Here is a 15,944-nt window from a genome sequence, read left to right on the forward strand (position 1 = left end):
TAATTTTTCAAGTAGAACGCCATAAAACCGTTTTATAAATAAAAACTAAATACCCACTCATATGACCACTTTAAATAAATTACTGAATCTTTTGTTGACACAGTGCATATTTACCTCTTCCTTCTTGGTAGTCTGTGATAATGTTCCGGTACCAGGTCTTTTCTGTTTTTCATCCTTCAGTCTATTTTCCAATATTTTCACTTTCCTGCTCAGTTCTTCGTTTTCCAATTGTTTGGCATCAGCATCCATTGCTTTCTGGAAATGAAATATAAATAGGATTATTTGAAATGTTGGTATAGAAACAATCTAATATACTTATTAGTCACACAATAATGATGCACACAGAGACATGACAGGTGTACACAGACAGACATTTAGGACACGGACAGACATTTAGGACACGGACAGACATTTAGGACACGGACAGACATTTAGGACACACACAGACAGACATTTAGGACACTCACAAACAGACACATGGCATAACTGAAAGACCTAAACCCAAACCCTAACACAGACATGTGGGGTGTACAGAAGCAAACACACAGACAGTATCCATGCCAATGAACATACAACCCCACATACAATGTACATCAATCCATCATCACCAAACACACACACACACACACACACACACACACACACAAAATAACCTACCTGGTTTTTAGCTACCAGTCTATCATTTGTCTTAACTAAATCTTCCATTTCTTTCTCCATCTTCTTTTTGTCCAACTTCAGTCTTTCCACAATGCCTTCTTTTTTGTCTAGGTCCTGAAACAATGACATCATACATTAGGGTATTATACAAAATATGATGACATCACAGGGCATTATACAAAATATGATGACATCATAGGGTATTATACAAAATATGATGACATCACGATAATTATACAAAATATGATGACATCACAGTAATTATACAAAATATGACATCACAGGGTATTATACAAAATATGATGACATCATATGGTATTATTCATATGGTATTATACAAAGCATTTTTATTTCTGAGTAAAAACAGATTACTAAAATTTGGGAAAGAAATATTTTCAAATGATTCAAATGAAAAAAAAACATTAATATCAACATATTAACAGATATAAATTCATACTTCTCTAAGATCAGTGAACTCTGACCCTTGACTCTCTTCCCTGGCTTTATGTCGTCTCATTTCTTTCCTGGTTCTGTCAAGTTTAGTTTTCAGTTCCTCTACTTCATCCTTTAAGAGAAACAAAAACATATTTATGGTAGTGTTTGTATTGACAAAGTTGTTGGTTGATAAAGTCATCGATTAGCTCCTACAACCTGTACCACTGTATTCTGTGTTCACATCCATCGTGTACTGGCTGGCTGGGTGTGATTAGCCAGGTCTGTACATAAGGGTGATATTCTAAACATAAACGTTGAAAGTCTCAAATGCCAGCATATATTCCAAGACTGACACTATGCCTCTACCGGTAGATAACTGTATTAAGAGCCCACCAGCTCAGGTTCCTACAGCACATCCTCTGAATTCCGGGTGAAGAAGAACCTGATAGAAGGTATGGCCTTTACATGTATGTAGTCCCATATTGTAGAAGATGAGGATGTAAACATCCATCATATCTAAAATACACACAGCATTTACTTGGGAATTTTGAGGGCATGTTGCAAGTTGTTCAGATTGCTGCAATTGCCAAAGAATGTGCTTGGATTGAAGAAAAACACATGGTAAATCACACTACAGCAGAGAAATGATGATAACGGTAATTCAAACCAGTCTTACCTGTAGCTGTCGTGTTTCTTTATCTACTATCTTCTGTATATTATTTTGTACAGCTGCTTCCTCAGCATGTGCTTTGACATTTTCCTGTGCAGTATTCATCATATCAGCTCTTAGCTGCATCAATGCTTGACTTAAAGACTGGAACAAGTATATGAAATTGTTAGTCAAGTCATATAGTTAAAATGATGTAGGCTTGGTGGTGTTTCACTCATGGGACATTATGTTTTGGACACAGAGCTAGACATATTTCAACTCTAGACTAACAATAACAGAGACACAACAAACACTGCAGGATCCTTTACCCAATCACATTGAACACTGATAAGCATTGCTATTCTTTCATAGTACAGTAAAAACAGGCTTCTAATGAAAACATTTTATCACCCAAAATCATAGTAAATTGATAGCAGTAATCAATACAAGTGTACTAAAGGCAGAAATAAGTCTGACTGGACTTTTCCTTTAAGTTGATAGCAGTAATCAATACAAGTGTACTAAAGGCAGAAATAAGTCTGACTGGACTTTTCCTTTAAGTTGATAGCAGTAATCAATACAAGTGTATTAAAGGCAGAAATAAGTCTGACTGGACTTTTCCTTTAAGTTGATAGCAGTAATCAATACAAGTGTACTAAAGGCAGAAATAAGTCTGACTGGACTTTTCCTTTAAGTTGATAGCAGTAATCAATACAAGTGTATTAAAGGCAGAAATAAGTCTGACTGGACTTTTCCTTTAAGTTGATAGCAGTAATCAATACAAGTGTTCTGAAAGTAGAAATAAGTCTGACTGGACTTTTCTTTTTTAGTTACTTTGACAGGGTTACCTTACCTTGTGTTGTTTTTCTTTCAGTGATAATTGGTTCTTCAATCTTTCTACTAGATTCTTCATAGTGGTCGTAGGAGCCCTAGCATTGGCTTCTTTTTGACTCTCTAGTTCTCTTTCTAGCTGACTAATCTGAAAAGAAAATCACAAAGTATGATTTTACGACTACTAATCTATTGACTTGTAGTGACAAGGCCCCTTAGGTTATTCATAGTTTCCTTGGTTCAACAAACAAACTCTATTACACCATGCACACACAAAGTTGAACTAAAAATATGGAATTTATACCCTGGTCATTCTACGTCACAGCAACGCACGTCTATGTCATGACAACACATGTCTATATCATTAGTTCTGCTGGGTTCGAAATGTGTCAAGCTAAACATTCAAAATTACCATTACTTTCCCCGATTTTTCTTTGATATTACGGGCGCTGGTATAATTATGTTATTCTCCAATATTTGCCTTCATTCAGCCGGAATATACTCATGACCTAAGGGATTTCTCACTACTTGTCTAGTGACTCGTAGTGACAAGGAACCTTAGGTCCCTAATACTTTCCTTGGCTCAACAAAATCTAATATTGGTTAATAATATCTAACTGTATACAGGATAAACATTGACATTACCTCCTGTTCTTTATCTTTCACAGTATGTTGCCGTTTTTCAATTTCTCCGTTCATTTTCTTGATGATAGCTTTTTGTTCCTCTCCCAACCTGTCAATGTAATGAGATGCATATTATGAGGATGTTGTGTGTTGGAGGGGTGAGGGGAGGGGGCTGGTATGCCACACTTGCACTCACGTGTCAAGTGGTTCTGTTATTACATATATACCAGTGATTGCACCGTTGCGTATGCATGCTAGTGGTATTTTCACTGCAGTGCAATACTGAAAACATTATTGCATACGTGTATGCAAATGATATGCAAATGAGGACATGATCATTCATTCTAGATGAAAGCGTGTGATTGTATAGTGTCATTTTTATGGAAATTTGTTGTTTTGTACAAACACATGTAATAATAACAGAACCCCATGCCGTATGAGTTCCAGTGTGGGTACATAGGGGCATTTGCACTCTGTCTGCAATGTTTCCTGCTACTCTTTCACTCGCTATGCTCGTGTAAATACCCGAAGTATGCCACAATGGCACTCACGTGTCATGTGTTTCTGTTATTTCATGACACAAGGTATGCAATCCTCCTATCACTTTTGTTTTCAGAAGAACTCAAACTTCTCGTTATATTACTCTGGTACTCAAGGTCTCAGTTGACTATGGTAGAGACACACACTAAAACTATTGTCACAACATGTTGATACGACAGTAATAAGCTATTGAATGGACATTAGTTCAATTATAGTCTCAGTAGTGTAGCTCTCTGAAAGCAAATTCCATAAACTTGCAGTGTACTGTTTTAGGACTTCCAATGTTTACACTATCTTGATCACAGGGTGATTAGTTGAAAATTTATTTAATTTTAGTTTATACATAATATTTTCCATAAGCCTGAACATTTCACTCCTCCCTGCATCTAGCTCACAAACTGTCACTTTTACGAACCGTTATCATCCACTTGTCGTAATCAACCACAACAAACAACAGTACATTTAGTTTTTGTTTATCTTAGTAAACCGAAGCCTCAATCACCAGAGTTCTATTTTCAACACCTACTTTCGTTTTTCATTATCATGTTCTTTACTTCTCCTGTCCAACACTTCTCTCCACTTGGCTATCTCAGTATTGGATGCCTTCAATTTCAGAGTCATGGCAGAGAGGGCGTTGTCCTGTTCAGCAACCATATCTTTCAACTCATTCAATTCTGCTAACTGTTTATTTGTGATGACATTAGGTGACGGCTTATTGACAAGTTCCTGTAAATGAAATAGCAAACAAGTTTATTTGATATCACTGTCATCCAAGAATTAGACTGAAGTGATTCAGCCAAAATATACTATAAGTAAATTATTTATGCTCCGAGTTCAGAACTTCTGCAAGATATTATTCCAAAACAAGGAAACATTTTTTGATTGTATCCATGACAAAAGTAAACCTTGTTGGACATACTGATGAATGTACACGATACAGTGTACAAACAAATCAAATCTCCATAAATAATGGCAACTATCTGGACATACATTTGTCTGGTTTTTTTACTAACCGTAGCTCTCTGTTTGAAGTCCATAAATGCTCTGTTTGTCTGTTCTTCTAGTTTTCTCTGCATAACTCTCATTTCTTCATTGTGGTTCTTTCTTTCTTCAGTCATTTCCTGAGGAGAGAATTCAACACAATAAGTTTGACCAATCCCTTCTTTGGATAATATCATGACATCTGTAAATAATCACTAGTCCGTAAATGACTCCCTGACATAATTCTTTCCCATTGACAGCATGGTCACAAACAGACTGTACACACATATATCTGTAAATGCTATATATGAATAATTTAATACTCATGGCAAAAATAATCTAAATATAGACTTGAAGGACTAATTTCCATCATCCTGAATGACATTTTGATTTTTTGAATTTTCGCTCATCCTTTCTCATCCACGAACAGTATTAAGTCACACCTAACCACACATAACTTGTGTAAAACATTCACATATATTTGAATACAATCTGATGTACATAGGCCAACCTGATGTACATAGACCCCCGGTACTTGCCCGTAAAAACTTTTACGACACTTGTAACCGAGCCTTCTGTTTTCTAAGATAGACGCAAACTAAATCTATTGTTCTTCAATGTGGTAGATTACACAAGTAGGTGATAGCGGTTCCTCTGTTGTGTGATTCTAATCACCCTGTGATCAAGATAGTGTAAACATTGGAAGTCCCAAAACAGTTCACTGCAAGTTTACGGAACTTGAACTCCCTCCTGAGACTATAATTAAACCAACATCCATTCAGTAACTTATCACTGTTGTATCAACATGTTGTGACAATAGTTTTAGTTTGTGTCTACCTTAGTGAACTGAAGGCTCCACAGTTATATATGTCAGTTAGGATGTAGTAGTGTCTACAGGTAGGCTACAGGCACAGATCAATATGAATACAATACTAAATTATTTCTATAAATATGTAGATAAAAATTAGTGTCACGTTAGACTATATGATTTTACAACTTACCTGTCTAGCTTGTTCCAAGAGATGGATATATTTCTGTAAACCTTCCTCCTTGGCGTGAAGTCTCTCCTATTAAAATAAATGTATTTTACCAAACATTAATTACGTACTACAAATCCTGAATCAGCAACATATCAAATGCTTTTTTTACCCATCTATAATGAAGACTCACACTACTGAAGTCCACATAAATAGAAACTTAATAATAATTAATAATTATGATCTTTATTTATACTGGATAGTTCTTTAAGCATATAAACACTTGTCTCCCAAGAAGTCCAGTGAGGGCCATACCTCATGGGTTCAATGTTAATGCAGGAGGAAACCGGAGTACCCGGGGAAAACCTGTGTTGTTCGGTAGAGTCAAACTGAATGACACTCTTCTTACTTACAGCGTGGTAAATTTAATCAAACCCTGAATGGGGTTTGAACCCCGACCGCAGTGGTAAGAGGCAAGTGGTTTAACCACTTGGCCACCGACAACCCGGACAACTTACATTAGGTTTTCAGAAATGTTAACAATATGAGTTTCAGTTTTCATCAAAGAGAAATAATCTAACTGTACTCTGATAGGTGAGACTGTTATCTTAGATCATAAAGAGAAATACTGCCCATAATGAATACACTTTTCTTGCAACATTTTGTCTACATGCCATGAACTAGCGTGCAGACATCAAATGCAGATATCAAATCTCCTTTTGATAGCCAGCGTCATGTTACAGCTCACTGGCAGTTTGATACAACCTGACAGAAACCAATAACAAACTACACATGCTACACTTTAAGATAGCAAGATTGAATGAATACAGCATTTTGTCAAAATGAAATGAACTAACGTGCAACCATGCTGACATCAAAACATTGGCGCACATGTGTCAGCATCTAGTTGTAGTACATTTCAATGGTTTATTTCATTCAGACAAAAAATAACAAGAAATTACAAACTTGCTATCTTGAAGTGCAGAATGTGTAGTTTCTTATTAGTTTCTGCATGGTTGTATCAGGTTTTTTTCTGGTTTCTGTGGTTATGATATGATATGATTTTATTTGGGTAAAAATTTATACAAGTACATATTAAAATACAAGGATAAATTTTATGGTTCCATGCCATTGGTTGTATCAAACTGATCGAGTGAACACTAATATGAAATGGGCAGTAATCTTACCTGTAGGCCTGAGAGTTGAGACTGTGCAATCTTCATAGCTTGTTTATGTTCATAGTTTTCTTCAACATCTTTGTATCGTATTCCCTGTGATGTCTTGTCTTTGAAGTACTCATCTCTATCCCGTGTAGCTGGTAATCTTAGTCGTAATTCATTGATCACTTTATCTCTGGCTAACAGATTCTCCTCTGTTGTTTTCAACTGAGCTTCCAAATCCTTAGCTTTCTGTAATTAAAAATAGCGCCAATGGTGTTGTATCACAACTGTAGTGATTATGTTATTTTTAAAAAAATGCTATCTACACCAATATTTTACTGTATCTGCATTGCTGGGTCAATTATGTCAATTTTTTGAAAGTTTATTAAAAACATGACATTGGATGACAAGTTTCATGAAGGATACATCATCAAAAGCCATCCCATTCCTCATTTTGTTAGTGATGAACCACAATGTCACACAAGGTCAATACATGATTGCTTGTTTGTTGGGGGGGGGGGGGGGGAGAAGAGAGATGGTCTGGCGTCAATGCGATTGCTGAACTTCATTTTTGAACTTCTAACCAAATTTTGAAAACTTTTACGTCTTCAATAATAAAAGGTTCTGTATTTACTACTGAGATGTTGATAAGTTGGTTAAAATTTACTGCTAATGTGATATACAGTGCTGGTTTTTTATTTTTATTCACTCTGGTCCCATCTTTCTGAGCTCTGTTCCCTGTACATCTGGACAAAATAACCCAACATGTTAATTTTTATGTACTTACCTTTCTGAGTTCTCTATTCTCTGCTTGTATATCTAGGATAGTTTTGATATGTTCTTTAATCATACGGATGGCGTGTTCTAGTTGGTTGGCTACTGGTAAGCTGGGATCAGGTAGAGACCCCGTGGCTTCCTCAAACTGTAACAGATAACATTTACGCACCTAATTATTAATACAAGTTGTAATCGAGCTTTTAAGGAAATTTGACTTCATATACTATAAACCTGGAAACTTTTGCTATACACTCATTTTCGCATATTTCACTGGAAAACAAAAACGTGCAAATGAATTGTGACTTAAATGACTCTTCATACATAAACAGTGCACCATGTTTGTAATTCGTAAAAAGTAAGTCTTTGAGTAGTAGTTGAAGACTATAAAATCATAAAATTTTCAAGTTGTGAAAATATCTTGGGTTACAGTAACTTACCCTGTTAGCAGCTCTAGCCATGGCCTGTTGTTGTCGTTCTAGTGCATCCAGCTGTCTCTCCAACTCTACTTCTCTCTGTTCCCATAGCAACTGTTTATCTTCACATTCCTTGGCAATTCTTACATTGTCTTCTTCTAAGCTAGAAATAGTTCTCTCGTAATTGCCATTGATACCTTCCAAGAACTTGGCCTGTGTAGTGAAGATAACAATATTATATAGTGTACAGGGCTCGAAATTAATGGTAGTCCTGTGTCTCCCTGACTACCAATAATTGTCATATGGCTACCATAATTTGCAGCTGCATGTTGCCGAATTGAAACACTATAGTCACTCTGTTTTGGTAGTAAAAACGTTGTGTTGCCAAATTGAAACTCTATAGTCACTCTGGTTTGGTAGTAAAAACGTTGTATTGCCGAATTGAAACACTATAGTCACTCTGTTTTGGTAGTAAAAACGTGTTGCCAAATTTAAACTCTATAGTCACTCTGGTTTGGTAGTACATAGTGGGTACATTACAATCTTTATGGAAATGTCTCACATCTTACTATTCTAATACTTACGTGTTCTTTCAGTTTGTTGACCTGTCTGTTTTGTTTAAGTTCTTGTAGTCTCATTTCCTGCATCTTACTATGCCATTCAGCTACTTTATTAGCACCCCGTCCATCTTTGATAGTTTCAATTAACTCATGTAAGCCTTTATGTTGTAATTCTATTTCTGCTAGTTTGTCCTCCACTTTCTCTCTTTCATACTTTGCCTGAAATAGAAATTTAAAAAATGTCAAAAAGAAATAATATCTATCTATCTATCTGTCTGTCTGTCTGTCTGTCTGTCTGTCTGTCTGTCTGTCTGTCTGTCTGTCTATCTGTCTATCTATCTATCTGTCTGTCTGTCTGTCTGTCTGTCTATCTATATATCTGTCTGTCTGTCTGTCTGTCTGTCTGTCTGTCTGTCTGTCTATCTATCTGTCTGTCTATCTATCTATCTGTCTGTCTGTCTGTCTGTCTGTCTGTCTGTCTATCTATCTATGTATCTGTCTGTCTGTCTGTCTGTCTGTCTGTCTGTCTGTCTGTCTGTCTGTCTGTCTGTCTGTCTGTCTGTCTGTCTGTCTGTCTGTCTATCTATCTATCTATCTATCTATCTATCTATCTATCTAATAAATTTATATAGCGCCAAATCTCCAAAGAAAACAATATTCAGTGGCGCTTAGAGTTAGAAAGGAGATGAAAAAGCTCTCTGAAATATGTGAGTTTTCAAGCGTCTTTTGAAAATGTTTACATTGGGAGAGGTTTTAATGTCCAGGGGTAGAGAGTTCCAAAGTTCAGGAGCTGCTGAAGAGAAGGAGCGGCGACCATAGGAAACCAGATTCCATTTAGGTGTATGCAGAAGACATTTATCCGATGAACGAAGAGTGCGTAATGAAGAACGAGGTGTAATTAAGTTCTTGAGATATTGTGGAGAGATTACAACCCATTTCAAAGCACTGTTAACTGACTCTGTTTTATACAACCACACAGACATAATAACTTTAAGTAATGGCAAATGCTACATTTTAAGATAGCAAGATTGAATGAATAGAGTTTCTTGCCACATTTTGTCTAAATGAAGTGACCTGATGTGCCACCATACAGACATCAAATGTAGATGTCAAAACACTGGTTCCGGCATGTCTGCATCTAGTTGTAGTATAGTATACTTAAAATATTTATTTTATTTGGACAAAATGTAGCAAGAAATTACAATCTTGCTATTATAAAGTGTAACATGTGTTGTTTTCTTATTGGTTTCTGCATCACTGTATCAAACAGAGCTGGTGAACAATAACTTGAAAAGTGCTGTAAACTAAGAATAGTAAGAGGCAACTGTAGATAACACAGCAATCATTAATACTAGCAAGTTATCGACTTGCTAAGACACAGACTAAAACTACTAAATGAAGAAAAACATTTGAGAATAACATAATTATACCAGTGCCAGTAATATAAAAAAAAATCGGGGAAAATAATGGCAATTTTGAATGTTTTGACTCATATTTCAAACACAGCAGAACCAGTGACGTAGACACGCTTTGTTGTGACACAGATGTGTGTTGTTGTTTTGTAGAACGACCAGAGTATATTTTCCATCTTTTTTGTTCGAAATACCTCATGCATTGTATAATACAGTAAGTTTCACTACAACAAAACAACAGACCTAGTGATATCCTTTACGTCACAATTATTTTTGACAATTTAAGGATATGATATATATATTTGTCAACACTTACTACTTTCAGTTCTTGTTCTGTTTTTTCTTTGTCTTGTTTTAATTTAATCATAGCCTTGGAGAATCTTTCTTGCTGACTTAGGGGGACTGCTCCACTGAACTGCATTCTTAGATCCTACAGGAAAATAAATTGTAGTCTTAATAATAAAGTGTCTTTATAATGTGTTGGTCCTCTGGAGAGATCCAGGTGCTACTAATACTCCTGGCATGGATCTATAGTGGCACAACAGTTTGGTCGTATCTACCTATACAACTGCATAGCAGATACGACCTTTGACACGATGATGTATTGGCAGGGTTGGACTAGATTAGTTGACAGACAACTATTTTACGATTTATTTTTGTAATCATACTCTCTTTACTGACTTGTATCATTTTGTATCTGGGAATAAAGTCATATTATTATTATTATCATTGATTTTATTTGATTTTATTTGGCAAAAAATATTCAGGAAACCACATAACAAAAACGGAAAAAACACTACAGCTTTCACAAACAAACAAATATAGCACGGAATACCTTTGCCGAGGATAACACAAAAAAGTTTTAACTTATTTCCATTGTGGTCCTCCCACACCAAACATTACATAGCATAAAAAACGACGAAAAAACAGTACATAGCAGACAGAATATATTAAAAAAACTGACCCGGCTACTACATATGGAGCGAGGACAGCCTACATTATTAGGCCAAAATAAAAAATATATATATCTGGTTCTGGTCAGTGCGCGCGTGCCCTGAATACCCTCGCGTCGATCCTTTTTTTTCTGATAACTTTTGCTTTCCCGTTCCTTATTTATTCCTGATATCAGGAGAACAAGCAGCTGAAATCTACCCTACATGCCAAGACTGCTTAAATACAAAGCCTAAACTGCTTCGAAGAAAAAGGAAGTTTTTCAAGAGATAAATATGATAGAAGAGAGTATTTTAAGTGTCAAAAAATGTGTATTTACTAATTTGCAAAAAAAAAAAAAAAAAAAAATTAGGAAAAAAAAAATTTGCGTTGAACTTTAGAAAGTTTACCCTGACCAGAACCAGATATTTTTTTTTTTGACCTTATGTACATAAAGACTATTTTTTAGCGACAACATACCTGTATTGTTCTCTTCAAGTGTTTAGATTTATTTCTGGCATCTACTTTGTTATGGTATAAGGCTTGCTCTCGTTCGTCACATTTTTGTTCAAGTCTCAAAACCTGTGCTTGTAGTTTCTTCACCTTCTGTCTCGCTTGTTCATACTTTCTGACTGCAGTACCTTCACTGACTTGTAAAGCTACGATGTGGTGATGTAATTTACCTGAAAATAAAGTAATATAATGTAATAAATTCACTGTCTGTCTGACTTGTTCATACTTTCTACAGCCCATTTGAAATTACCGTTCACTGGCTCTTTTTGATAGAAACACAGAAAACGATAAGAAACCGCACTAAGGTAGAAAGTCGCAATTTATCTATTGTGGAGTAAACTATTAAAACGTACTGTAACTAGACAAAATGAAGCAACAAGCTGTATTTCTTCAATCTTGCTATCTTAAAGTTTAGCATGTGCAGTTTGTTATTAGTTTCTGCGGGGTTGCATCAAACTGAACCAGTGAACAGTAACTTGAATCCAGTTGTAACAGTCGTACATTCACTGACTTAATATAAAGGTACAATATGATGACGTAATTAACACAAATCTATAATCATTCATTTCATTTCATTTGACAAATAAAATTCGTTATATCATACACAAGCCAAGTTATTGTTTTTGAACAGAATATATGGAATGTATACCCTGGTTGTTCTATGTCATGACAAGATTCATTGAAATGGTTCAGTGCTTACCTATGATAGCTTTCTCATCACTCTGTGTTTGTATGTCCATCAACTGTTGCCGTAGCGATGTTAATTCTTTTTCTCTTGATACCTGTCTGGCTTCAAGGGCTTCAGTCTGTGCCGACGCTACTTCTGCCATTTCCTACAAAATAACAAATAGTCAGTATTCAACTCATGGGGGCGCTATTTATAATGGTATAATGACAGCTTCAGTCTGTGCTGACGCTATTTATAATGGTATAATGACAGCTTCAGTCTGTGCTGATGCTACTTCAGCAATTTCCTACAAAATAACATACAGTATTCAACTCATGTGGGCACTATTTAAAATGAAATGACGACAGTTCCATTAGTGGGTATGTTACGCGGCGAGTATACAGGCTGATGACAAGAATTTCTATTTATAACAAAAACCTAAACCTTTCTTTTTTATTTGATAGTTCTTTCATTTTTACCAACTTCTCTCTCAATGAATGTAGTAAGGGCATATAATAAACCTAAGGTTTAGGGCAAAAAACTTACCTTGAGTTTTGAATTCTCAATCTTCAATGTAATCTCTGTTTTTTGTAATTCTTCATTTTTTTTTAACACAGTATCATGAACTCCTTTAGTTACACAGTTGGATAATTCATCTCTTAATTCTCTCTCAATCTTTTGAGCTTCCAGGTTCATTCTAGTTAGCTGTGAAGAAAAAGGATTTCAAAATTACAAGAAAAGATTAAGTTTAGCAGCTGACCTTGAGAAAGGTCAAGGTCATAGCGAATTTCTATGTACAATATGGTCAGTTTTATCTTCAAAGATAACTCCCTCTCTCTCATTTGTTTGAGCTTCCAGGGTCATTATAGTTAGCTGTGAAGAGAAAAGGATTTCAAAATTACAAGAGATGCTCAAGTTTAGCATCTGACCTTGAGAAAGGAGGTCAAGGTCATAGCAAATTTCTATGTACAATATGGTCAGTTTTAGCTTCAAAGATAACTCCCTCTCTCTCATTTGTTTGAGCTTCCAGGGTCATTATTGTTAGCTTTGAAGAGAAAAGGATTTCAAAATTACAAGCGATGCTCAAGTTTAGCATCTGACCTTAAGAAGGAGGTCAATGTCATAGCAAATTTCTATGTACAATATGGTCAGTTTTAGCTTCAAAGATAACTCCCTCTCTCATTTGTTTGAGCTTCCAGGTTCATTATAGTTAGATGTGAAGAGGAAAGGATTTCAGAATCACGTTTTTCTCTCTCTAATTCTAAAAAGTTTGTTACCTCAGCAAATTTTTGTTCTAGTTCCAGGTTTCTTTCTTCCAACTCTGTGATAGTCCTACGATGTTGTTCCATCATTCTTGAAGCATGGTCGGCACGTTGACGTTCATTTAATTCTTTCATTTCTAGAGTAGTAATCTTTTTAGATATTGAAATAAATTCACTGTCTGTGATACCACTTGGACTTCTCCCTGAAAATATAAGACAACTTGCTAAGCTTTCAAATATCTAAGATTTCGATGTTTCATCAGTTAGCTTGGCAGATCAAATGAGTTACACAGGTTATAACACACAAGCAGTTCAAAGGTTTTAGCAGAGTTTTTGATCTGCTTGGGTCCTCATCAGAATGATAAATTCCATAGTTACAGTTGACCACTAGGTGGCAGTATAATCAGTGGATTGTAGATGTATAAAAGGTAGATCGATGCTATCAACATAAGACACTACAATCCCAAGATCAACAGAGATGAAAACAGTTGAGTTGGTCACATTCAAAAAAGTTCTGTCAATTTCATCGATAGATTGAACCTTAGAATGTATTTTCTATTTCTCTGTAGCTAGTACTCACCTGATATTCTAGTGATTTCTTGTATAGCTTGTTCCATGGTATGTAATTTCTCTTTCTCTGTTGACAATTCACTCTTCAAAAGATCGTTTTCAGACTCTACTCTTCTGTTTTCATTCTACAACAACACAAAACAAATATTTTCAGACACTTAGCTTACCACAATGATAGCAAATTAGCTATCAGGAAGCTACAACCTATGAAAAAACACCGGTGTGTTTGCTTTTTCATGGTAAGCAGGAATGAGGCAAGTTTCATGCAAAGACATACAATGTAATTAGTGTTGCTAACTTATCAAAGTATAAATACCAGAGGAGCCAGGATCCCATAACTCTGTTTACTGACAGAATGTTACATCTTATAACATTGAGTACAACTGTTACTGATACATTATAATTTCAAAAGATATAAACAAACTGATAAAAGCATTACCTTCACCTACATCAAAGGGACCAGCTGTTGTTTTTTTGTATCATTATTATTGTTGTTTTTACCAAATCTTGTCATTGAATTAAATTTTTTCTTAGCTCACGGCATTCAAGCAAATACGCCGGTGTTTTTTCACAGGTTGTAATACAGACCCAAACTAAAACTTGCTGCAACATATAATTACACTCACAGTGGGGGGGGGGGGGGCAGTGTCTCTGACAGCAAGTTTCCTTCAAGCGGTCATACATTCTACCTTAGTAAGTGTTTACACTATCTTGATTACAGGGTGATTAGACCTACATACCCAAGACATCCCAATCACCCATTTGTGTAATCTACAAATCTGAATGACAAAAGTTTCAGTTTGTGTCTATCACAGTGAGTTATTGCAATTTTTTCGTGATAAAAGTACACTAATCACTTTTAGACTACCCCATAGGCTAGTTCACAATTCAATGCCCATACTCACCTCTAGGCCATCAATATGTGCATTTCTTGTCACTAGTTTGTTATCAGTTTCTAACAAATCACGATATTTAGATGCCAGTTCATTGTATTTCTTGTTAGCTGCTTGTAAATCAACTGCTGGTACACTATCATCCAATGCACGTTGTAAGGCTGCAATCTTAAACTGAGACATTTCCTGAAAGATTTCAAATAATAACAGTTGGTTTAATATATGTTTATCAATCAACAGAATTTCATGCTAATGGTTAATGAGTTTGCTGAGTTTTATTTTGAGGCATCATTAATGTTCTTTAGAGCACTGCTGCTTTCTTCAATGCTTGAAAAATACGAAAAACATCCCTGATTTACACTTCTACAGAATACCAAGGGACAAAGCACTTAAGAAACAGTACTATGAGGTGATGATACCCCCAATTTGAGAGTGTTCTCAATTTCCTGTTTATAGTGTGGAATGACCTATTGGAATGTATAACAAATTGGAAAAAGATTGTCTAAGTAATGAAAATGAGCCAACATGGGTTTGGGCCACAAACTAGACTAGTTTGAACTATTTTGTGGTCCAGCCAGGAGTTTAAAGTTAGTTTTTCATTTACTTTTCATTGCTGATGCTTAACTAATTCCTTTTCCTCACTTGATATGTCAATTTTATTTTATTTTCGATTTATGGCAAATAAATACATAAGTAACAATGGCACTGAGCAGACAGATATTATAACTATATTATGTACATACCTTGTGTCTTTGTAAGTATCCCAATCTCTCTGTTACAGCTGCTTCCATCTGTACTATCTCATTTCTTAAACGATTATTTTCCTAAAGATGAATCAAAAAATAAAATGTTGTTATCAGAATAAGACATTGCATGTTACAATCAAAATATTTCACTAAAAGTTTTCTAAAAACTATGAGGAGAAAATTGAAAACTTCAATGCAAGTTTTATTTCCAACTATTATCTCATTATAACAAGCTTTATTGGGGACTCAGGGATGTAGATAAGGGCTGGTAGCCGGCAAAATTAACTGCCTACTGTCCAATATTTTGCTGCCTATTTTTAAATCAATTTATTCAAAAATTATCACAG

At 35.4% G+C, this 15,944-nt stretch overlaps 1 protein-coding gene across 1 annotated transcript in view; it reads right to left on the minus strand.

Moving 5' to 3' along the window:
- Positions 1–15,944, minus strand: part of LOC144452645 (centrosomal protein of 290 kDa-like) — a 54,083-nt gene that overhangs the window by 13,182 nt on the left and 24,957 nt on the right. The window contains exons 21-41 of the mRNA XM_078143784.1: positions 15,595–15,675; positions 14,864–15,037; positions 13,969–14,083; positions 13,404–13,591; positions 12,673–12,831; positions 12,160–12,292; positions 11,427–11,629; positions 10,333–10,446; positions 8,629–8,823; positions 8,069–8,257; positions 7,642–7,776; positions 6,882–7,103; positions 5,719–5,784; positions 4,750–4,857; positions 4,263–4,462; positions 3,218–3,305; positions 2,595–2,720; positions 1,769–1,906; positions 1,115–1,222; positions 658–771; positions 115–255 (exon numbers count right to left, since the gene is read on the minus strand). Of these exons, the coding sequence (XP_077999910.1) occupies positions 115–255; positions 658–771; positions 1,115–1,222; positions 1,769–1,906; positions 2,595–2,720; positions 3,218–3,305; positions 4,263–4,462; positions 4,750–4,857; positions 5,719–5,784; positions 6,882–7,103; positions 7,642–7,776; positions 8,069–8,257; positions 8,629–8,823; positions 10,333–10,446; positions 11,427–11,629; positions 12,160–12,292; positions 12,673–12,831; positions 13,404–13,591; positions 13,969–14,083; positions 14,864–15,037; positions 15,595–15,675 (2,997 nt within the window). The remainder of the gene's footprint in view (positions 1–114; positions 256–657; positions 772–1,114; positions 1,223–1,768; positions 1,907–2,594; positions 2,721–3,217; positions 3,306–4,262; positions 4,463–4,749; positions 4,858–5,718; positions 5,785–6,881; positions 7,104–7,641; positions 7,777–8,068; positions 8,258–8,628; positions 8,824–10,332; positions 10,447–11,426; positions 11,630–12,159; positions 12,293–12,672; positions 12,832–13,403; positions 13,592–13,968; positions 14,084–14,863; positions 15,038–15,594; positions 15,676–15,944) is intronic.

The sequence above is a fragment of the Glandiceps talaboti genome, chromosome 23 (genome assembly GCF_964340395.1).
Source record: "Glandiceps talaboti chromosome 23, keGlaTala1.1, whole genome shotgun sequence".
NCBI lineage: Eukaryota > Metazoa > Hemichordata > Enteropneusta > Spengelidae > Glandiceps > Glandiceps talaboti.